The sequence below is a fragment of the Lissotriton vulgaris genome, chromosome 4_1 (genome assembly GCF_964263255.1).
Source record: "Lissotriton vulgaris chromosome 4_1, aLisVul1.2, whole genome shotgun sequence".
Taxonomy (NCBI): domain Eukaryota; kingdom Metazoa; phylum Chordata; class Amphibia; order Caudata; family Salamandridae; genus Lissotriton; species Lissotriton vulgaris.
Window position 1 is genome coordinate 1,475,498,566 of NC_141691.1, and position 24,945 is coordinate 1,475,523,510.

At 50.3% G+C, this 24,945-nt stretch overlaps 1 protein-coding gene across 1 annotated transcript in view; it reads right to left on the reverse strand.

Annotated features, from left to right (window-relative positions):
• Window positions 1-24,945, reverse strand: part of PRKDC (protein kinase, DNA-activated, catalytic subunit) — a 2,818,033-nt gene that overhangs the window by 2,066,141 nt on the left and 726,947 nt on the right. Inside the window, exon 34 of the mRNA XM_086965729.1 lies at window positions 7,061-7,193. Coding sequence (XP_086821855.1) covers window positions 7,061-7,193 — 133 coding nt within the window. The remainder of the gene's footprint in view (window positions 1-7,060; window positions 7,194-24,945) is intronic.

Genomic DNA, 24,945 nt, shown 5'->3' on the forward strand with positions numbered 1-24,945 from the left:
CAGACGAACCAGGGGACCGACAGACATACTGAGTAGCTCGGGATACCAGTACCTTCGTGCCCAGTCCGGAGCCACAAGGATGACTTGGGCCTGGTCGCGTTTGATCTTCTTCAGCACTCTGGGCAGAAGTGGTATAGGCGGAAAGGCGTACAACAGACCGCAACTCCACTCGTGACGAAAAGCGTCTCAGAGCGAGTGCCGCCTTGGAAACTCCAACACGAAGAACTGATGACATTGCGCGTTCTCTTCTGTGGCGAATAGATCTAACCAAGGCTCTCCCCACTGCAGAAAGAGACCTTGCGCCACATCCGAGTTCAGACGCCATTCGTGATCCATCATGCACCGGCGGCTAAGTTCGTCCGCCCTAGCGTTCAGAGAACCTGCCAGGTGTTGAACCACCAGGGTCACGCCCTGATGTTCCAGCTACTGCCAAAGGCGCAGAGCCTCCCGGCATAGGGTCCACGACCCCACCCCGCCCTGTTTGTTGCAGTACCACATGGCGAAGGTGTTTACACCTGTACTACGCTCCCCCGGACAGAGGGGAGGAATGACTTCAGTGACGGACGAATCGCCCGCAGCTCCAAAAGGTTGATATGGAGCCCGGACTCCGGCGGAGACCAGAGGCCTCTGATCTCCGCCTCTCCCATGTGGCCTCCCCAGCCCTGGAGGGACGCGTCCATCACAACTACGTGCTCCCGTTGGGGAATGGAGAGTGATCTGCCGCTGACCCAATCGCGGTCCGTGAGCCACCACTGCAGCTGTCTCGCAGTGCCCTCCGAGATCAGGACATGGTCGGGCAGGTTACCCTGATGCTGGGCCCACTGAAACTTCAGGTCCCACTGCAGAGCCCGCATCCGCCAACGGGCGTGATGCACCAGAATGATGCAGGAAGCCATCAGCCCCAGAAGCCGCAGCTTCAACCTGACAGACTCGGGATAAAGGCTGAAAGATCGAAATCAGAGCCTGAATATCCCGAACCCGCTGCTCGGGGGAATAAACCCGAAACTGCGCCGAGTCGAAAACCGCTCCGATGAAGAGGAGCTTCTGAGAGGGGCACAGGTGTGACTTCAGCACATTGATGGAGAAACCCAGCTGGTGCAGGAGGTCTGCTGTCGTCTAAAGGTGGCTGATGACTGTCTGGGGCGAGCCCGCCTTCAACAACCAGTCGTCGAGGTAGGGGAAGACTGAAACCCCTAACCTGCGCAGATGAGCTGCGACCACCGCCATCACCTTTGTGAACACCCGTGGAGCGCTGGTAAGGCCGAAGTGGAGCATGGTAAACTGAAAGTGCTCGTGGCCTACTGTGAACCGCAGGTAGCGCCAGTGGGCCGGCAGGACGGGGATGTGGAAATAAGCGTCCTGCAAGTCCAACGCTACCATCCAGTTTCCTGGGTCCAGGGCAGCCATGACCTGAGCCAGCATCTTGAACTTCTCCTTCTGGAGGAAGCCGTTGACGTTCCGTAGGTCCAAGATAGGGCGTAGGCCCCCTTTGCCCTTCTTGGGTACCAGAAAGTAGTGGGAGTAGCAACCACACCCTACTTATGGCCCATGAACGCACTCGATGGCCCCCTTGGCCAAGAGGGACGTAACTTTCTCCTGCAGAAGCCGCAAATGTTCCCCCGATCCGCTGTGGTATATTGGTGGCATGGCTGGAGGGGTCGTCTCGGAGGGGAGGGAGTAGCCCCTTCGGGTGATTTGCAGCACCCACCTGTCCAATGTGACAGGGCGCCAGTGGGAGTGGTGATGGCGAACCCTGCCCCCCACTGGCGTCACTTGGGCCTGAAAGCACGGATTAGGAAGGTTTTGAGGCGGATGCTGTGGGGGAAGGTGTGGACTGGCCTCGCCGTTGTCCCAGACCGCCTCCAAGGCGGTTTCCACGACCGCCACCACGTTGGATGTTCGTCTGCGGTGCGTGGCTGGCAGCACGTGTGGGGGCGCCCCTTCCTTGGCCACGAAAGGAGCGAAAGGTACCAGTTTGCTGGCGAGGGGCCGAGAGGCCCAAGGACTTGGCCGTAGCCCATGAGTCCTTAAAGCGCTCAAGCGCATGGTCTGCCTTGTCGCCGAAAAGGAGACAGCCATCAAACGGCATGTCCTTGAGGGTATTCTGGACATCCGCTGAAAAGTTGGCGGACCTCAACCAGGTGTGGTGACGAATCGCCACTGTCGTTGCCATCGCTCAGCCCCAGTGAGTCGGTGGTATCCAGCCCACACCGGATGGAAAAACGTGCCGCATCTCGACCCTCCGCAAGGGCATGGGCAAGTTTAGCCTTGACCTCGGCCGGGCACTGTGGCAGCACATCCGCAACAGTGTCCCACAGGGAGTGGGTGTAGCGGCCCAAGAGGCATGCGGTGTTGGAAGACCGCTGTCCCAAACTAAGGGAGGAGAATATCTTCTTTCCATAATTCTCATACCTCTTGGATTCCCGATCGGGCGGAGCCGACGGGTAACGCGGTTTGGGAGTTAGAGGCCTGGATGACCAGGCTCTCAGGGGTGAAGTGGGTGTACAGGAAAGCAGGGTCGCCTGGGGCCGGGCGGTGGCGTCTGGCCACGTTCCTATCTACAGGCTGACCTGTAGCGGGCCTGGACCAAGTGTCCGAAAAAACGTCAGGCAAGGACTCATTAAACGGAATCAGAGGCTCAGCCGAGCTTGACTGCGGTTTAACCTCTTCGATGCGTGTGACAAGGTCAACTCGTCATGGGCGTTACCTGTGCTGTGCGTGTGACGAGGTGACCTTGTCACGTAACGCAGGATTTTTGAAATCTCAGCGCTCAGCGGGAAAACCGCTAGCGCGCATGCGGTTAAGGACCTCAGTGAGGAGGTTAGTCCTCACGGCCGCGACGGGGAGCTCAAGGGCCAAGGCCTTGGCCGCCCGCGTCAACACCACACTGAAGGATGCCCCCTCCTCCGTAGCCACGGTAGGAGGTCAGACAAAACCAGTTTCTGGTGAAGTGTGCAGACCACTGGCATCGCTAAGACCTGTCCAGTCCTCCTGTGACTGACACTCACGTGTCAGAAAGTCCTCAGACACCTCCCAATACTCCTCATCACCCATCCCCTGATAATCAGGGTTGTCAAATGATGGGGCCGGTTCATTGAAGTAAAACTCCTCAAGCGCCATCGAGAGCGGCACCCAGAGGCGCCTGAACCGGGTCGAAGGAGGTATCGGGGACGGCACCGCCCGAGGACGGCGCCGGAGTAGACACCTGAGGGACCAGCACCGGTGAGGTCGTCAGGTCGACCGGCGACGATCCGGATCCAGAAGCGGATCCAGTGGGGCCCTGCGGCGCCAGGCCCGAAGGCGCCGGCGGCGTCGAAGCACCCGGCGGCGTCGGGGCCAAAGCACCCGACCCGCTAGGGCCCCCAGACGGATCAGCTGGGCCAGGAGGCGCCGCGGAGCCCACCGGAGGAGTTAGGGACCTCATGGCCATGAGGAAACGCTCGACCTCCTCCGGCGTCGCTTGCTGCCCAGGGACCAGAGGGTATGGGGCAGGTCGCGAAGCCCGCGACTCAGACGGAGCCGCGTGGGCAGTGTCATCAGAATCCCCGGCCGTGTCCCGCGAGCGTCAGGGGGAGTCAGAAGAGGGATGACGTCTCTTCGACTTCTTGTGCTTAACTGACGACTTCGAGCCTTTGGAGTGATGACGACTCCCGGAGCTATGATGGCTCCGACTCCGCGACCTGCCCCTCGACCTCCGTCCGGACCAGAACCTCTTGCGGCGCGGGGCCGACTGCAGGAGTTCGAGCCGCTTGCGGGACCGCTCACGCATAGCTTTCGAAGTTAGGGCCCAGCAGTCGGAGCAGGCCTTGTCGTCGTGATCTACGCCGAGACAGTGGAGGCACCAGCGGTGAGGGTCGGTGACTAACATCAGTCGGTCGCAGTCCACACAGGGCTTGAAACCTGGCATCACTACCGGCACAGTTCGGAGTCGAAGAATCGAAAAAGGATCAAAAGAGATCACAAAAAAGTTTAGCCAAAAAGTGACTAAGGTACCACTTTGTTCAGATCTGTGCTGCTGGCGCGGAAAAAAGAAGAACTGACGTCAGCACGCCGAGGCGGCGTCTAAGAACTCCTATGACGTCATCACAGCGCCCACGACGCCGACGACGGACGCGGAGCCGCAGACGACGCCTACCGACGCAAAAGGGTACGGCTGCGCAAACATTTCCGGATCCAGTCTGATGCCTGGGGATATTCTAAGGTAAGGAATCTAATACTAACCTGTTTCTTTCAGATGTCAGTGCACGCTTTCACCAGGCACACACACACACCACCAGCCGTCAGTGCACACTTTCACCAGGCACACACACCACCAGCCATCAGTGCACAATTCCTACAGGTACAACACCACCAGCCATCAGTGCACACATCAATTGTTAACGCATCCACAATTAACTATTGTAGCAATCGCAGTATGGCACACTTTACTTTTATTAAGCAACAAGGAGGGACAAGGGAGGGACAATATTTAGAGGGGTCCAGTGTGCACGTCCCATGACATTATTCAAAAAAGATGCACAAAGTTCCCCTAGGAGGTAATACTAATACAGAGGAGTGGTGTTCCTTCCTCTCTCCGAGTGTGATTGTATGTGGAAGTCAGGGGCAGATGTCCCTTGTCGGAACTAGGGATGCCTCACACAACAGGCTGGTTTAACGGCTACTGTCATATCACCAGCCAATTGTCTCGTATCATCATCGGCTTCCTGCTCCTACGTCAAGCCGGCGCTGCAATGCCTGACGGGTAGCACTTGGTGCTACACTTTTGTGGAGATCTTTTGTTTCTGGCCGTTGATTGAGTGAGAGTGAGGGGCCCAAGTGATAAAGTAGTGAGCGTGAGGTGAGGTGTCTTTAAAAAAGGTTAGTGTAGTCTACTCTGGTCACTTTATTCATGTAGCTAACTACCTTGTTAAAATAAGAGAGGTATGGGGACTCAGCCAGGCTATGGGTGGGAGACCCGTTCAACCCTCATCAGTGATCAGGTCACTTTACTTTTAAACATATTCATCTAAACCGCAGCATGCCACCATTGCTACAAAAATAAATACACTTTTTTTGGCCTACAATTTATAGACTTTTGTTGCAATTGGTGTTGCAATATTTAGCAATGCCAATAGCTCAAACGTAATTAATGCGAGACCTATTGCATTGCAAATGCTTGTTTACATAGTCTGAGAAGAAGGTAGGGGCAGCTTGGGGTTCCTCCATGTTGGAACGGTGAAGCAGTTTTGCCTACCCTCCCCGGCACTCAGGCAGTTGGGGATAGCGGGACGACCAAGTAGGTTCAGGGGCAGTGTGTTACTCTTTACTATTGTGACTACAGGGGCATGCTTCCACCTCCTCCAATGTGGCATTTGTAATTCCCCAGCATGGAATCAGGACTTAATAAGGATTTCTGATGAAGTGAGTAGTAGCTCACCTTAACCAGTGCATGTTTTCAACCAGGGTAGTGTGTTTGTTTTGCCCTGATGAAAGCCCGGTACCCCAGTGGCTATAGTTAAATGGCTGAAACATGTCAATTAAGAGTTAAAGGTCATAGGACCATTACATCCTAACGCCTGACCTTTGTAAGGTAATTTTAACCATACCAAAACAACTATTAATAAAGGTAAACCGAAATGGATCTGAGGTATTTTTCAAACCTTTTTAGGTACCCAACTAGGATAAATATATAAGTGCTCCCTGAAATATGGTTGAGCCCATTCTTGTTTTTGTGATGGTTAGTCTCCTGGGAATCCCCAGTTAGCCTGTCACACACAGGCTTCAGGCGAGGCAGGACTCCCTGCGCACAGGGGTAGAGACAGGCAGCTTCTGACACCTCCAGTAGTCAAGCTTTCAAGGCAATATTTGGGATTTCCTTCCCTGGAACGTAAAATAATTCCATGACGTATAGTCTTGGGGAATCCCTCCCAGCACCACCCAACGTGCTCCCGCACCAGCAGGGCTCCTCATTAATTAAAATACCAAGGGTGGCTGTGGTGTAAATAGAGCAGAATGAAGAGGGAGATTTGGAATGGGTGGAGGTAGTGAATTAATCACATCAAAATTGTCTATGTTCACGACATCTATAAACATAGCATTAAAAAAATAGAATAAAGGCAAATAAATGCACCCGATGGTCCATTTAGAAGGTGAGCCAAGCTTCTCAATCACATAACAATAACACAATTCACTTCCCCTGGTAAGACTATGATAAGGATTAGAAAAATAGATAAGTAAATTAATGTTTAGTGTCCGCTGCAGGTATTTGAAATGGTAAACACAAGGTTTGTGGTTTTCCAATTCAAGACCTGTTTTGGAAGGCAAATTTCACAAACAAAAAAATCATGGACTTAACCGAATTTGTCCAAAGCAAATTCACAAATATTAAAACTGCTTGCTACATTTGTCAAATCCCACCCAACCCTAAAACTTTCTTCATAAATACGGAAAACAGAACGTTCGAGGTTCCTCTATTAAAAGTTTGCATGGAAGGTGTTATATTGGTTACTTGTATATTTGGAAATGTGTTACTTTAATGCTCGTGATCTCATTCCTGTAGAATGTATGGTCTTGTATCATTCCAGTGGGTGTCAGTTGTACAGGAGCATCTGCATGGGAAGGAGTTTACCTGGCACTTACCTGTATTCAAAGGACTTGTATTATACCAATAAAGGTATTGGATTTAACCGGATTCATTCTTTACAGAAGGGAAACATCAAAAGGGACATAATTTGGGACGACGCATGACAGCAAACAGAACTAACTGCTCAGAGTGCTGCAAGTCAAGGGGCTCGAGCAAAACGCCAGAAAATGTTAAACACGAAAATGGCACTGATACACACTTTTTTTAAATAGGTTTGTTAACGACGGAATATACAAGCTAAAGCTAAACAAAAACAGAGTCAGAATAAAATGTAGCATGGATATCAGCTTCCTGCTCTCTTAGACAAAAACATGGTAGTTACAGATGCATTCTCTAACAATAACCCAAAAAAGTATATAGACAACAAATATTAATTAAAAAAACCTCCTGAAATGAAGAAAACAAATGTACGGCTGACATTTTCTCCTAGCAAATTACCGTGGCTTGTATTGCAGAATCCAAAAGGCCAGCTTTATAGAGCTGTTTGCACGCAGACAAAATGGAGCCCAGTCTAGCATAGTCGAATCTAGCATCAGTTTTGTACAGGTCAACCGCACAAAGTTCTTCAATGCTGTCAAGATAAAAGAAAGAGCACTAAAATACTACATTCCTTTTACTACATAAACAGGTTATTTACAAACCCAAATATATTCTGAATAGAAAACATTACTCACTCATACCAATGTAGTTTTCCAAAACCCCAAAGATCTCAGAAGATTCGTCGTCTGTTGGACGTTGTCTACAACTGACTGTGGTGAGCATGTCTTCACTAACCAGTCCTTGTGGTAGGGGAAAGCAGGTATTGCCAAGCTCCAAAGATGGGTGGCAATCACCGTCATCACTTTCGTAAAACACCTGTGAGACGCTAGTAAGGTAATTGGGAACATGGCAAACTGAAAATGCTCCCGGCCGACCTCGAGCTGCAGCTAACATCTAGTAGGATTGCATGATGAGCATATAAAAACATATATCCTGCAAGTTCAATGCGACCATCCAGTCACCCAAATCCAGGGCGGACAAATATTGCCCCAATGTGTGCATTTTGATTCGTCATTTTGCAGGAAGGTATTCAGAGGGCGAACATCTAAAATAGGATGAAGGCTACTGTTGGACTTGGCCCTCTTGGCAGGGTCATCCCTGAACTGTTTGCCTTCCTCCAATATTCTCTCTGACCTGTTTTTGTTGGTTTAATGACTCTGGGCACCTTACCACTACTGACCAGTGCTAAAGGGCATATGCTCTCCCTACTATAAATTGTTATATGTGATTGGTTTCCATGATTGGCTTATTTGGTTTACTGTCAGTCTCCAGTAAAGTGCACCAGGAGTGCCAGGGCTAGTAAATACAAATCCTGCTAGTGGGCCTGCAGCACTGGTTGTGCCACCCACAGAAGCAGCCTTTTAAAATGTGTTTAAGGTCTGCCATTGCAGGACCTGCGTGCAGTCTGGTACTGTCATGCTAACTGCGCAAGTACAACTACTTGCCAGTCCCTAAACCTTCCCCTAACTTCATATTAGTCACCCCTATGGTAGGCCCAAGGGCAGGGTGCATTGTAAGCATAAGGTAGGACAAGCCCTGATGTGTGTGGCATGTCCTAATAGTGAATTACAGCCATTTTCGTTTTTCACAATTGTAAGGCTACCTACTCTCCATAAGCCAGAATGGGCTGCTGGAATTATTACACTCTATAATCCCAACAGACTCAGAGAGCATGGTAGAAAGTCAAGTTTAGTATGCCTGAACTCAGAATAATAAAATACTTATTTTAGTAAAGTGTATTTTAATATCCTGTGTTTGCAAATACTACTTTTAGAAAGTTAGTATTTGCTTGCCTAACCATTTCAGCCCGCCTCTGCTATGATGTGTATCTGCTGTCTGGTTTCTGTGTGTGACAGGGCTGGGGAATTCCAGGGGACAGACTGGGGTTGACAGGTGGTGAATAGAGAGATTACACCAGGATGGGTGGTGGGAGTGCCCCTTGACTCTGAATAGGGTTGTGCTCGGCCACCACAATGCTGGCTCCGCCCCCTGGGGAGCGACTGATGACTCTGCCCTGCACCTGGTCCAGGAAGAGGGAAGAATGTCAACAGAGTGCTCCTGACTGTACTTGTCATCACAATGCTGGCTCCACCTCCTGCGGGGTGTCTGATGTCCCTGCCCTGCACACTGAAAGGAGAAGCCAGACCCTGAAAACCAAAGTGCTCAGAGACTGAGTGGATTAGGCAAAGGGCCCCCTGGCCTGCGAGAACAAAAGAAATGGTTTATAAAAGTAGGAGCCCTGCTCCTAAGAAATCAGATCCTGTCGACACCAAGAAGAAACTCTGCATGAAGAGAAGGACCTGGGAAAGCTGCATGGAGGACTACTGTCTCTAATCCTGAGAGACTGGCCTGTGGTGGGTGCCTTGCTGCAAGAAGTTGAGAGGAAGAAAAGACTGAAAGACTTTTGAAATCAACTTTTGCATCTTGACAATCTCCAAGGGCTTGCTGGTGAACTTGCCCCCTGAACTGCGCCCCAGGAACATTGGGCACTAACCCCTCCTTCAGGAAGAGCTGCTGTTCATGTGGTCTGACCCTACAGCGCTGATCCAGGGAAGCGGAGTGTGTGAAGAATCCTCGACGCACATTCTGTGAAGCAGGGCACCCCCGTCCCCCGAGCAACGCGACTTCAGTCTGTTCGCGCCGCAGGAACAAAGTAAAGTCCAGCCCCGCTGGCCCGAGCACCGTAAACTGTGGGCAAGACCGAGCCGTCGCTCGCAAAGTAAAGAGGACCCGTCAGGTCCGAGCGCTACGAGCTTCTTGCCCGAGCCGCAGCTCGTAAAGTAAGGACAGACCCCCGCCCTGCCTTGACCTTTCCGCTGTGATCGCGTTGATGAGAGCGACCTGTTTCTGTTAAGTGAACAGCTGCGGAAAGTCTGGCGAGTGAGTACGTCCCATGTCTGCGACCCATACTCCAGCCCGTATCATCTGCAGCCGCTCCCCCTCCAGGGTAGAAGCGTACGCTGCAGGTCCGTCTGCCCCCACAATGCATCGTTAACCCAGGAGCACTGCGTCTACTGGAGCCTCGAGCCGTAGCTCACATCGCCCCCGGGAACACACCGCGACGTGGGAGGATTGACCCCCGCATCCGTCCGCCTCGAACCCCCAAAAGGAAAAAGGTACTGTCTCCGTATTTGACCGTGCGCCGCCGCGCTCTGGACTGAGGAGTCCGTGAGGCGCGAACCCCCAGTGAAAGCTTTTGCCCCAACGCTGTGCGCACCGTACGCGTGAGACTCTTCGAGCCTGTCTCACTGCCGCCGTACGAGTTGCACAGCCGCCCTACGCCTCGTCCGCCTCAACCGCGCCGTACGCTTGGTACGCGAGAGGTGTGAGGCTTAGCGTGGCCCTTCCTGCATTTAAAGTGCGAGACGTACCAAAGCGCTACGAAGCGCACAAGCTTGAACGAAAGGAGTCAACATGTTGTATACATTGCCTTGATTATTGTGGAGCCAATTTTAAGTATGGTGAAACCGGTTTGAGAGCGTTCAAACTGTTTTAGGTACTATACATGACATTGAAGAACTGTGGCATTCTTAAGAGTAACTGGAACCATTTTTTATACTAAGTCTGTATTCTAAAGCCTGCTTGAGAGTTTTTATATAAAGAGTATATTTTTAGAAACAACCAGTCTTGTGTTCCTGTGTGGTGGGTTGATAGTTTATTGTGTGTGTTATGACAAATGCTTAACCGTATGTACTCTGGAGATTAGCCTTGTCTGCTCGCACCACGCCGCCTAGAGGGTGAACAGGGGTTATTTTCCAAGAGTAAGTCCCTTGCCCCGACTAGAAGAGAGGGTACCTGCTTGCCACAAGTACCTACCTGTGCCAACCAGAGACCCCCAATTCTAACAGCTCCTGTCCATTTTCAGCTCGAGGAAATAGCAGGAATACTACCCCATCCCTACTTTCAATGGTCAGCACCCTCTCTATGGTACCTTGGGCCATCAGAGTATGCACCTCTTGCAGCAAGATAGATAGATAGATGGTAAGCTGCTTTGATGTAAGAAGGTGTTTAAGTGGATCAGAAAGGAATGGAAGAACATAGCCACATTAAATGCTTTGCTGCATCCTGACTGCCCTGAATGGTTTGAGACAAAGAGGCCTGACACTCCTCCAGGACTGCCGGCCAGATCTCGCAACTCATGTCCCAAAGGACAGGAGTATTCAGTGAATGAAGTATTTTAACTGCTTTCCATTATTTGGTGTAGGACTGATTGTCTCTAAAGTAGACCACTTCTCACAAGGATACTGGAGAAATAGTAATCTGGTTGATGAGGAACTGAAACAAATTTAGCAAGAAAGTTCGATATGGACATAGTCCATTGCAGCTTGCATTTTGAAATACAAGTGGTCAGTCATGGCCTATGGCACAAAGCTAGCAAGTCAAAATATTTGCTACAACAATGGCACCTGTCCATGGGAAACGTTTATGTACTAAGTATACATGGGTTTAAAATGCAGCTACTGTTACAAAAAAGGCAGCATGAGAAAGAATATACAACCAAACAAGTACCTCCCTATAGCAGTGTTCTGTACAAGAGAAGCGATACTACACAGTGCTACCACAGAATGCACCCCTGCTGCTATAATGTTTAACTGCAAAAGCAAATTACTTCTACAACGTACCACTAATGCCTAGAGCACACAAATATTTAAAATGCGATGTACTCATTTATAATATTGAAGAAAACAGAAAATCATTTATTCGTAATGTTGGTGAAGTGCATTGATTTCTAATATCATGACTGCAATTGGAGCTTTGACATTTAACAAAACATTATGAACACAATCCTTCAAAGTTACCATTTATCGACAAGATGCAATTAGTTTAGATTAAATAATTGATTGGATGAAATCAGCACAGCCAACATGTGTTCCATCTAAAAAGACTTCCTCAGGTCCACTAGCGTGTAGCACCAGAGGTTGCTAGCACAAGGAATATATCAATTTGTGAAGATGCACATACATAAGACAGGTTTCTGAAAAGTGAAGATGCTGGTGTGGTGTATTTCACCAATCGATGGTAAAAGGTGTCACCGTTGTAATTATTAGTGTTTAAGAACTGGTAAGGATGAACAAGTTACTTACCTTTGGTAACGCTTTTTGTGGTGGATGAATAAAAAGCATCCATATTCCTGAAATCACCAAACTCCAGACTTTTAAAACAACTGGAAACGTCAAAACGGGTAAGAGACGTACATGCTGCCGAGCTTGTCAAAAGACGTGATGCACTCCGTACCCCAGTAACCCATATTTCTGTTTGTGTAGATGTTAAAGACCGACCATGAATTAATTGCTTCACTCTGCCCCGGACACTGAAACTTTTCGTCGCGCTCCTGGGGTGAGAACCGACACCGACTCCCCCGTTTTTTGCATCGCTAAGTGACAGGTCGATTTCATCCTAAATAGATCTTTTTATTCTCACAACAGGCCCTTGTTCTGATCTTGGCTTTGGTTCATCGCCTCCCTACGGACACCTTAAAAAGAGACACTGTTGCACTTCACATACGAGGTAAGTAATAATAGGCACCCCCTCCTTTCCCCCCTTATCAGTCGATTAGACCATTCCTTTACTTGTGCTTTTAACCGAGGATGACACCACTTTTACGTTTTCTACCTTTACGGTTTCTATCTTTAGATCCGGACACAAGTTTCCTTAATTAGCTTTGACGCTTCCCGGATTATTTGGTATCCACACTCATTGGTAAGCTGTTGGGGGTAGGCTTGGGTCTGCCGGCCAGCTCCGTTGATGTCTTGTCCTGTCATCCTTCCATTAATTGGTCAACTTCTGTTTCTTACTTGTGTTTTTGTCTCATTCTTCCCTTGTTTAGATACCATATGAGGCCCTGAAGAGAATCCCAAAGAACTTGGTGGGATTCGAAACGCGTAGGCTTTTGCCACATTTTTTCTGCGAGAGCTGCAGGTTATGGAATGAACCTCCCTGCCGCCCTTTGTTGTACATTACCTAGAACTACCAGTTCCAAAAGATTTCTTTGACCATTCGGTTCAATATAAAGGAATGTACCCAGTATAAATCATTTTTTCTAACACTATTGTAAAATTGTTCTGCAGACTGTGGCTCTGTTTTTCTCCTGTTTTTCTCCTATTGTATTATATTGTATATATATTGCATTGTATGTTCTTGTAGTTTTTCTCTTTGAGTGGTTGAATGTTATCGTATGCTTGTGATATGTATGTAATAAGGAATGAATGACTGATGCTCAGTTAGTTTCTTTTTCATGTATTATGTGTCCTTTTTGAATATGTTTTTCTTTGTATGATGAACTAAAAATTAAGAGTTTTTCCAAAAAATGCTAAATTAAAAGCTATTAACTAGCGATTCCCGTTCTTGAATGTCTTTTCGAGTTCTGGATGGTTATTTGTGTATTTAAATCATTCACATCAGCATTGGCACTTCACTTTTGTTCTTTAATGACTAGGGGCGGCAACAGCGGACACACCTCAAAGCAGGGCACTAATGATAAATTTACGGGGCCGCCGGGGGGTGCCGGTGCGGCCGGGGGACCACCTGCATCCGTCCCTGATAATGCCGCCCTCATGGCCGCGATAACAGTCCCGGGACATGCTGGATGCGAAAATTGGGGCGGTCGGAGCAGATGTTACATTACTGCGCCAGGACCTGCGCAACGCTGTGGCTCGCATAACAGAAGCCGAAACAAGGATTACTGGAGTGGAGGATGACCACGCGACCCTTAAGAAGAAGGTGGCCAATATGGAGGGCATCCAGAGGGGCCTTGCCCTGCGGGCGGAGGATGCAGAAGGGCGGGCCCGGAGGAACAATCTACGCTTTGTGGGATTTCCGGAGGATTGTGAGAAGGGCGACATGGAGGCCTTCCTGACCACTTGGCTGGAAAGTTGGATTCCTCCGGAGTCCCTATCGCGATGCTTCATAATTGAGCGGGCGCACCGGGCGCTGACCCAGAAGCCGCCGGTTGGGGAACGTCCTAGACCTGTGATAGCCAAACTGCTCAACTATCACGACCGCGACACGATCCTGCGACAGGCTCGTGCGAAGGAACCTCTGCTGTTTGACAATCATAAAATCCTGATTTTTCCAGACTACACTAAGTTGGTGCAGAGGCAGTGCCAATCCTTCACTGAGGCCAAGGCGAAACTGTGGGGCTTGAAAATTCAGTATGCACTGCTCTACCCGGCCCGCCTGCGGGTGGTGTTCCAGTCAAAGACTTTATTCTTTAACACCCCGGAGGAAGTCTTTGCCTGGACGGAGGAGACGGTTCGTATTAGGGTGCACACTCCCCTGGGTCGAGATTCGGACTCCTCCACTACTGGGCCCCCTCGGACCCCGCGGCGGTCGCGCAGCAGATGCAACTGGAGGTCCCGTTCTAAGAAGAGCTCTTCTACGGAGAATGGGGCGGTGGGAGCTACTGGGGGCCCAGATTCTCAAGATCCGGCATCTTAGGTATCGCAGCGACGGATGGTTGATCACTCAGGATTAAGGGAGGATGATTCGCTCCTCCCAGACTTGGACAGCCTTGGCGGACTGCATCTATACAAGTAACTTTGTGGTTTTGGGACCCGGGTGGGGGGACGGCATAGGGAGGGCGGACTCGACCCATCTGTTAGGTCTAGTTTGTTAGTGGGTTAAGGGTAGCTATGGGGGTCCATTGGTGGGGTGGGCGGTCTGTCTCATGTTGGGGGCAGAAGTCACGCTACACTGCGACAGACCCTTCATCGTTCATTGAGGTATGGGGTGGGGGTGGGAAGTTTTGGGAAGTTGGTTGCGGTTGGTTTGAGGGGGGATGGCAAGGAGGGGTGGTTGGTGCCTGTGGGTGGGAGGGAGGGGGGGTTGTTCTGCACACGATTGTCTCAAAAGATGCTGTTGTGGTTTCCACGCCTGTTGTGCCCGCTACTTGCTGTACGAATCCACCTACGCTTAGATGGGGGCTGAAAACCCAGGGCGGGCGCATATTGGCGCCCTAATGAAGGTGATGAGTTGGAATGTGCGGGGTATGCTCGACAAGATCAAAAGAGGTGCAGTGTTGAGACAGGGGTAGAGGGAGAAAGTGGATGTCTCGATGCTACAAGAAACACACCTAATGGGTAACAAAGCCCTGAGCCTACAGAGATATGGCTACAATCAAGTCTACCACGCGGGCTTTGGGAGGGGATCTCGGGGGGTGGCACTACTATTGCACCGCAGACTGGCTTATACACACACTAAACATTGGATAGACCCCCCAGGGCCGCTATGTCTTTGTACAAGGGACGGTGGGCTCAGAGTCGGTGATTTTTGGGAGCGTGTATGCTCCGCCCCCATTGCAATGGGCTCTGATTGAAAAACTCTTCACAGTGTGGGCTGAGATCCCGGAGGGCCTAGCGGTCAGAGGAGGGGACTGGAATGACGTCATGCAGTGTCGGATCGACCGCCTCAGACTCAGGGGTGACCCCATTGTAGATACCCCCACAAAATTGAATGGTATAGTGAGTGGTCTGAATTGGGTGGACACATGGCGATACTTGCACACACATGAGCGGGAGTACACATACGTCTCGGCGGTCCACCGATCGTTCTCAAGACTAGACTACATTTTTGTTCCCAGTGCGGTCGTTCCCAGGGTGGTCTCGGCGACTATCCTACCGCGGGGACTTTAGGACCACTCCCCCGTGGTGGTGGAGGTTGCCCTAGATAGAGAGAGATGGCCGTTTAGGTGGCGCCTCTCCACCTGGCATCTGCAGCAGGAGGCGTATCAGCAACACATGGAGGTGGCCATCGCCCAGTACTGGGATGACAATCTAGGCACGGTGTCCGACACACGGACAACTTGGGAGGCTCTGAAACCCACGCTGCGTGGGGTAGATATAGCATGGTGCGCGGCAGCACGTCGCAGGCGACAGGCAGAGCTAGTGCGGGCTGCGGCGGAGGTGGAGCGGCTGGAAACTCAATGTGGGGTAGCGGGTCGCCAGGAGGATATGGGGCAGCTTTTTTTGGCGCAGCAGTCGTATGCCTCCCTCCAGTTGGACGAAGCCCGTCAGATCTGGCTGGCGACCAGAAGTAGAATTTATCAATGGGGCGACAAATCCAGTACGATGCTTCATAGACTCTGCCAAAAGGTATTCGAGACACAGGAACTGCCGGGCCTCAGAGATGCTATCGGGGCCTCCATTTCAGCTCCAAGGGAGCTGGCGAACATCTTCGCCGGCTACTTTGAGGTGCAATGCGCCCCTCGGGACTCCCTCTCAGCACTTGACATTGACAAATTTATAACTGATCTTCCTCCCCGAGCGCTTCCAGATGATGAGCGTGAGCGCCTTGAGGCCCCTCTATTGGCCGAGGAACTGGGCACAGCACTGGGGGAGCTCAATGCTGGTAAGGCCCCCAGGCCCAACGGTTTCCCTAGTGAGTTTTTCAGGCGCTACCACCTCCAACTGGGGCCACATTACAAGGCCGCCCTGGAGGCGGCGAGGGAGGAGGGCCTTCTGCCGGCGGACTGGAGACATGCAGAAATAGTGGTGTTTTGCAAACCCGGTCGACCACCGGACCGTCACGAGTCCTATAGGCCAATTTCTCTTCTAAACACCGAGGCCAAAATACTGGCTAAGGCGCTTGCGAATCGCCTTCTCCCATACATATCGGACTTGGTCCACCCGGATCAAGCCGGATTCATGCCCCGCCGAGCGACGCGGCACAATATTCGACGCGCTCATGTGGCGGTGGAGGCGATGAGTAAAACCGGAGATCGAGCGGCACTTTTACTAGCAGATATTGACAGGGCCTTTGATTCCTTGAGTTGGACCTACTTATTTGCCCTCCTTCCGCGCCTCAATCTGGGGCCTCACTTTATGTCCTATATCTGACTTTTGTATACCGGTCTGACGGCCTCGGTGAGAGTGGCGGGGGAGGTATCGGCGGCCTTTCCGATAGGATGAGGCACTCGGCAGGGGTGCCCCCTTTCGCCTTACTTATTCGCTCTAGCTTTGGAGCCGCTGGCTGCATGGGTCCGGATAGATGCACAGCTGAGGGGCTTTGAGTGGCAGGCGGGACCGTCGGACAGAATCGCACTATATGCGGATGATGTCCTATTCTTCCTTACAGATGTGAGTCGGTCCGGGCCGCGGGTCCTAGACATCATGAAAATCTTCGGCGAAGTCTCGGGACTCTGCCTGAAACCGCAGAAATCCACTCTTTGGACTTTGGGAGACCACTTTGAGGTCGGCCGTGGGCCTCGCCACTACAGAGAGCGGTCGGGGGTCTTAAATATCTGGGAGTGTACCTGACGACCACGCCGACAATCGCCTGGGAGCGCAATGTCGTTCCCGTATAGGACAAGGTGCAGCAGGAAATGAAGTGCTGGTCCCGCATGCCCCTCAATATATATGGTAGATCCGTCATTTTTAAGATGGTAGCCCTTCCCCGTTTGCTGTACCAACTACAAAACCACCCATTCCCAATTCTTCCGCAATGGTTCCGACTGGTCAACTCGGCACTCGGTCGATTTTTGTGGGCCGTGGCGCGTCGCGGGTAGCTCTGCGGGCCTGCTTTCTGTCCACGTACTGTGGGGGACTGGCGACCTCGGATCTTCTGTCATATTACCAAGCATCACACCTGGTAGTCCTGAATGATTGGTGGTACAGTGGCAGAGAGGACCCGGCATATGCCCTAGAAAGGTACCTAATGGACCCAGACTCCCTACAAACGGTATTCTACTCGGCACAGCTGCGGAAGAGATTGCCTAGGGCAACACAAGTTGTATTTCAGATTTGGCGACAATCACTGCTTCGTATGGGATGGTGGGGAACACTGACGGGGGAGACCCCACTCTGGCATAACGGGCAACTACCGGCCCTGGGATTTAGGGGCTGGGACTTGATAGGAATTTCAACATTAGGCCAGGTCCTAAAGGGCACCACACTTAAATCCTTTCAGGACCTTAGCGCAGAATTTGACATGCCCCGCACGCAGTTCTTTCGATACTTACAACTTAGGCACGCTCTGGCACCTGCGCTTGTGGGCTTGGATACGCTACCTGAATTCAGCCCGATAGAGGCGAAGGTATTTATGGGGGATCTAGAAGACAAAAAGATATCCAAAATATACCAAACATTAGTGACACATTATTCCTCAGATTTACAACCCCTGAGAGACCGCTGGGTGCAGGATGTGGGAGAATTGGAGGAGGAAGACTGGCGGGAGGCTCTCGAGTCCCCCAGGGGGGCAGCAATAGCTGTCCGCTTACGCCTAATGCAATTCAAATACCTGTACCGTGCTTATTATACCAGAGAGAGATTGTGGAGGGCTGGTCTGATTGAGTCCCTGGCGTGTTTGCGATGTGGTCATGAATTAGGCACCCTTTTACATACAGTGTGGGAATGTAGTGGCCTGGTGAGATTTTGGACGGGTGTGTGGGACTGTCTGTCGGAGGTGCTGGGATGGGTACTCCCCCGTACGGCGAAATTGGGCCTGCTCCATGTGCTCGAAGGGGTGGGCGGTAACGTCTACAAGCGACACTTGCTGCTGCTAGGTCTAACACTGGCTAAACGAGATGTGGCGCAGGCCTGGAAGGATCCCAGGGATCCCAAGGTGGTCGGGTGGAAGAAAGGACTGGACTTTTGCATGGGACTGGAGCGGCCGGTGTTTGAGGCCAGAGGCTTCCCCACAAAACACTATAAAATATGGAAACTATGGGCAGACTACAGGGGATTGTGGCTGGAGCCTCCAGCACCGCCAAGGGGCGAGGATGGGCAGTTGTAATGGGCATGTTGAGACAAGGTTATTTCTACGGACATTTGTATGCTTACCCCAAACAGTGTTGAAGAGACATAGTGTTGCAGGAAGGAAGGGGGGGGGGGAGGGGGGGGGGGGTTGGGTAGTTGGGGGGAGGGGTGGAGGGTGGAGGGTTTGCCAATTAAATACATCGCACAATATGAAGCATGATTGTTGTCACAGCCCCTCCGGGGTTCGTATGTTTATCTCAGCGATCTTAAACAGTTTTGAAAAAAAAAGTGAAGGCTGGTCTGGCAAACAAAGAAATGCCGCTAAAGCAGATAGATATCCTTTAACACTTGCAAAAGTGTAACCGTTCTGCACCAGGGATAGTGCAAAACTTAAAACATATGATAAATGGGCTTTCAGGGGATCAATTGACTTCCCTCCACACCATTTAATGAATTTTGCCCATCTGCCAGGATAGACCATCTCTTTGGAGTGTATTCTGGCCGATAAAATAATTTTCACTACATCAAGTGGGAAAGAAGTTAGGTTGCCCCGTTCAATCTCCAGGCATGATGGTGCAGCCTCTGGAGGTGGAGATGTAAAACCTGCCCCAGTGATTGCGAGAGAAGGTCTGCCCTGAGAGGGAGAAGGAGGGCACAATGAGAGGTAAAAAGTTCAGAGTACTACACCCTTGGCGGCCAATCAGACGCTATTAATATGACTTGGGCCCAGTCTTGGCATATCTTTCTCAGAACCCAATCAAGGGCATGGGGGAAATGCGTAAAGAAGCTGGAAACCCCAATCAAACTGAAAAGGGTACCCCAACACTGCTGGATCAGATACCGGAGGCTGCAGAACGATGGGCAGTGCATGTTCTCATGAGTGGCAAACAGGTCTCACAGAAGATACAACACGACGCTTCGCCTACAAGACTCTTGCGGGGTTGATTCCAGCCAAGGAAGACCGCTGGACTACAGGTCCCAGCCATCCATGGGGGCACACCCTACCTGGCCAGCCCTTGCCCCGCCCGCCTGCAGCCGCCCTTAGAACACCTCGCGTCTCCCGCTCTGCGGGAGACGCTTCGCCTACAAGACTCTTGCGGGGGTGATTCCAGCCAAGGAAGACCGCTGGACTACAGGTCCCAGCCATCCACAGGGGCACACAGCACCTGGCCAACCCGCGCCCCGCCCGCAGCCGCCCTTAAAACACCTCGCGTCTCCCGCTCCGCAGGAGACGCTTCGCCTACAAGACTCTTGCGGGGGTGATTCCAGCCAAGGAAGACCGCTGGACTACAGGTCCCAGACATCCACAGGGGCACACAGCACCTGGCCAGCCCTTGCCCCGCCCACCAGCAACGGGGATATATTTGACCTTCGGACCCGATACGTGTGCGGTCGCGTGCCGGGAGAAGCCCGGGCAAAGGGCGGGCCGTCTATGGCCATCAGAGGCCGAAGGAAAACGGGCTGGCCACCCCCACAATGCTTCGCTATGAATAAGCGAAAACAAGCTGCTAACACGGAGGAGGAGGGAAAGAATGCTACGGTCGCTAGGAAGTAGGAATTCATTTCATATTTGTCCTCTGCAGTGGGGGTTTTAACTAAAGAGATCGCCAACGCCGAGCTGGAACTTGGTCTGGCCCCCCCCCCCCCATCTTTACCCGTTGATGTTACTGATAGTGCAACCGTGCCTAGTGTACCCCTGGAGCCTGTGGTGGTCGTGGTGAACCCTTCTAGTATGTCTGATTCTGTTAACCCCACCCAGGAAGGCGCTGAATAGCTGGGGTTAAATGCCCATTGTAATGTTGGGTTTGCTAGGGCCTCCAAGAAAAAGAATGCCAAACGGGCAAAAATCCCAAAAGTTTTGCTGAACACTAATGGCCAAACAAAGAATAACTTGGGGGAGTTAATGGAAGAACGGATTACCTCACGCTTGGAAACGGATTCTGGTTGGCATTGCTAAAGACATTGTTGAGACTTTAAACGCATGTGTTGCTGACCTGCTTAAAAAATGTACCCAAATTGATCTTTCCATCAAGGAATTTAGCTCACAGCAAAAAGGGGATAGTCAGGCTAAGTATAGTAATCATGGGCCAGTGGGGGATACAGGAGGCCTACCTGGTCCTACGAGTCCCCGTGCTAATTGTAGCACTATAGATAGGAATTTGAGCGTGGGCCCAACTCTTCATACTGAACAGCAGCCATTGGGTAGGCCCACGTTAGGTAGTGTGCCTTGTGCGGCCACTCCCATTTAGTTCTGCCCTTAGACCCAAATGCGAGGCAGGCAAGGGGTTGTTTGATCAATCTTGACCTTCCCCCGGAAGCTGCTCCGCTGGTGGCTGTTTTTATAGGGGTTCCTCCGCTCTATGCGGGAGAGGCGGAATCAACTGACGATCTTATGAGCGAGGCCAGATCCTGGTGTGCAGTCTCTAGTAGCGGTGGGTTGGACATTTCCTCTAATATTATCATGGCGAGAAGGGTAGGGTGGGTTGGGCGGGGTCCTAAGCGGACTGTGGGTGATTGTGTAACAGCCCTGACTTAGCGGACAGACCGTTCTGGGACGGGTCAGAGGTAGCCCAAACAGGAACCAGACCAGTCCCCTGAGATACTTTTATCCGCCACCTGATCTACTCTTACGTGGTAAACGTAGTCATTTAGTACTAGCACCCGTCGCTAGTAATATTTTATCTTTACCTCCGAGGCCACATTCTAATCCCCCACAGCCCATCTCAGCGGGGAGTCAAAGTTCCAGGGAGGAATTAAGAGTTTGCGGACTGGCAGCTATCCACTAACAGTCCTTTTTCCCACACTACTAATCTGATTTTGAATAATCGCTACAGTCCACTGTCTGATCTGGAGGCTAATGATTGACTGATAGCTCCGGATCAGCCAATCTCATCTAGTCACTCCATTCCTGCTGTAGCGGACAGATGTAAATTAATTAGATGGAACGTTGCTGGCATTAGATCTAAAAGAGCGGATGCCATTTGGCTTGATTTTCTAGTCAAACACGCTATCATCGCCATGCAGGAATCATGGGACCCCTCAAGTAATTTTTGTCTGGATGGCTACTCTAGCTTTTCGGTACCGGCCGTCGAGGGTTTGGTGGGTCGTGCAAAAGGTGGCCTAATATTTCTTTTCGCATTACATCTGAAGGGCACTTTAACACTGCTGGATTCTGGCTCACATAATTCCCTTATTGTTGAATGGTCCGTCTCACACATTGAAAATACTATGGATTTTTCTATAATTCTAGAGATTGTGTTGATTTTAATCAACACGTGGTTGCTTTGCAAAGTTTTATTTTAGAGTACAGTCTAAAACAAAACACTGATTTCGAGATTGTCCTTATGGGCGATTTTAATGTTCATCTCTGCGATGCTGAGTGCTCTGCTAGGTCCCTGGACGCTCATGAGGGGCCAACAGGCGCAGTTGCCTCTCATTTTGAGCATACTAAGCATGGGCAGGCCCTAGAGGAATTCCTGGCAAACACTAATATTTATGAGTCTAATCTCATCGAGGCAGGGGAGAGGGTTGCCACTTATAAAGGCACTTATCATGGGACAGTGATTGATTACATTTTTATGTCCTCTGGGGCCCTACTCAGGGCTAGCGCATATAAAGTTGTTTTTTCTTCTTTCAGTGACCATAATCCGGTGTACTTGGAGCAGGATGTGGGCGAGGGTATGGGCCTAGAGCATTACCTTTACCAGAGAGATCCTCACTTGTCCACGAAAGACTAGGGTCGTAGGCTCAAGTGGGCAAAGGTGGTTCCTGCAACCTTCATGGAGGATCTGTGTGTGAAAATTTACGGGCCTTTGGCCATTTGCCTCAATAATAACTCGCCCACAGCTGAGGTAGTCAGATCTGCGTACAGCTCTAAGGACCTGACTACCACCAACACCCGCAGATGTAGTCATCATGTAAGATGGTTTGATGGTCGTTGCTCTAGGCCCCATAGGGCCTTGTTTCAAGCTCTGAAAAGTAGTGCCAGGGATAAGGTGGTAATTGCCGAGTTGAGAGGGGCCTATAAAGAAGCCATCGCCAGACGTAAAAAGGAAATAAAAATGGAAGCTTGGGATATTCTCCTGTCAATTGACGTCCTGCAAGATAGTGGGAAGTCCTGTGAGATAGTGGGAAGTTCTGGACAACATCACCCATTTTTTTTGGGTATAGATGGTACCGATTTTGATTGTGTCATCCCTGACGAACAGTGGTTTCACCATTTTAGTAATATGTATGGTTCTGCTGGTTCATGTCCCTCAACTAGAACTCTTCCAGAGTCGCAGTCCCTCCCCCTCCTAATTTTTGACACAGTGGACGTGGAGAGAGCTATAAATGAATCCTCTAAAAACAAGGCTCCGGGCCCCGATGGGGTGCCGGCAAGGATTTTAACAAACGTTTTTAATGCTGCGAGCGGCAATAGGTTTCCTCCCTTGTGGGCTACTGCAGTCATTATACCAATTTTTTAAAAGGGCCAGCGTGGGGATCCCTCCTGCTATAGACCCATTTCCCTGTTAGACTCTGCAGTGAAGATCTTGGGCAGGGTGCTACTTCTCAAACTCAGGGAAGTCTTAGATAGTCGTGGTGTCTTATCCAACTTGCAATATGGGTTTAGAGAGAAGAGCAAATACACGGTGGCGAAGGACGGGTCCCTTTTTGTCTTTTATGGACCTGTCCTCAGCCTTCGATTTGGTTAATCGGGCCAAGCTATGGCTTATTTTTCTGGAAATAGGCATTGACCCTTCTTTAGTAAGTTTTTTAGCGGCCCTACATCAGGACCTTTCTGCCTCAGTGAGGGTCACTCAGGAAGGGAGATGCACAAAGCACTTTAGTTCAGAGAGGGGGAATAGGCAAGGTTGCATCCTGGCCCCCCTCCTCTTTAACATCTATATTAATGGCCTGGAAAAGTCCCTGGGGAACTTGAGGGTGGACGTGCCGTGTGTAGGAGAATCTGTTATACCGGTCCTATACGCGGACAATGCGGTCCTGCTGGCCTGCACTGGTGTGGGGCTTCAGAGATTGCTGGACGCTTTTGGTGCTTTTATGGACACATTAGATCTTACGGTGAACATCAAGAAATCGCATTATATGGTAATGGGGAAACAATGTAAAAAACTTAAATCCAAGTCTTTCTTTTGTAATGGAGACGAGGTCTCGAGAGTTAATGCCTTCTGTTATCTAGGGGTCCTCTTTGACGAGAAAGGTACTTGGGGCCCCCAAATCAAGCTCAAAAGTAACTAGATTGTGAGGTCCACCTCAGCGCTGATGAGATTTGCAAAAAGACTGGGGTCTTGACCGATGGAGGCGCTGCTGAGAGTTCATAACTCGAAATGTTTGGCCATCGCTACGTATGGTGCTTCACTGTGGGGTTATGTCGCCCAGGACAAAATCCAAGTAGTAGAAAACAGGTTTCTGAGACATTTGCTTTCCGTTCCCCAATCCACTCCTACTTTTTCTATTCACTCGGAGGTTTGCCTGGGTTATGTCAAGGATAAAATGAAGATGGCCCCACTGATGTGCTGGGTGAAAACTTGGTTAAACCAGGTTACAGCAGCTCTCAAGTGGAAATACATGAAACTCCTGGTGAATAAAAAACAAGCATGGATAACACACACCTGGTAACAGTGGCACGAAAAAGTAAAGGAGGAAAGGAATCCTTCCGGACATTTATCGGCACAGAATTACAGGGCCAAGATATGGTTCAAGAGTGCCATTTTCCTGTCGTGTTTGGTACGCCCATTTTGGCAGTACGTAGGAGCTTAAAGTTGAATTTTTAAACATCTCTGATAATACAGTAGGTACTATCAGAATGACATACCCCTCTCAGAAATACCTCTATTGACATCATAAGAGGCTAATGGCAAATGCCTCAAAATGAAAAATAACAGTAGGTTGAAGAGCTTGACTATCTGGATAGTTCTTTTTGCCAAAGAAGTCTAGCCTCCTGACCAATGGTAAAAAGTGCTGCAATCCTAAGAATTTGGGCCAAGCAACAACTGGCCTGAATATGAAGATATGAAGCTAAGCAGTAGGCCACACTGTCTCGTTACAAATAAATGGGCCAAAAGTATTTGCAAGGCCATCTACAGGGCAGAGCTGTAGTCAACTGAATGGTAAATATTTATCGCTAACATGGAATACGTTTTTAAGAAGACTGTATAATTTCCCGCAATAACCCCTATTGAACTCTCTCTAACTGGAAAGAAGGGGCCAAAAAGAAATGCATGAGCGATGGGCTTTCACAAATAATAATCAAAACAATTTTGTGATTCCTGGTTGAGTTCTCGGATCATGATTCCCTTGGGTTGCTCACATAAAGAATGAATAGCTTTCACTAGAATTAAATGAGGAATGGGCCTCTTTGTGCCCACCAAAGGAATATGGCTTGGAAAGTTTACACTTCTATTGGTACTTACATTTTTTTCATGCCCTTAAGACCCATCTCAGCAGGCTTGTTGAGCTGCCAGAATGTAACCCCTTAGATGCAAAATTAACAATGGGTTCCTTTTCCCCCAGGGACCAAATATCTGTACTTTATAAATCCCTAGCACTACATACCCCTGACTTCTACTAAGGCTACGTGAACATTGGGGTGAT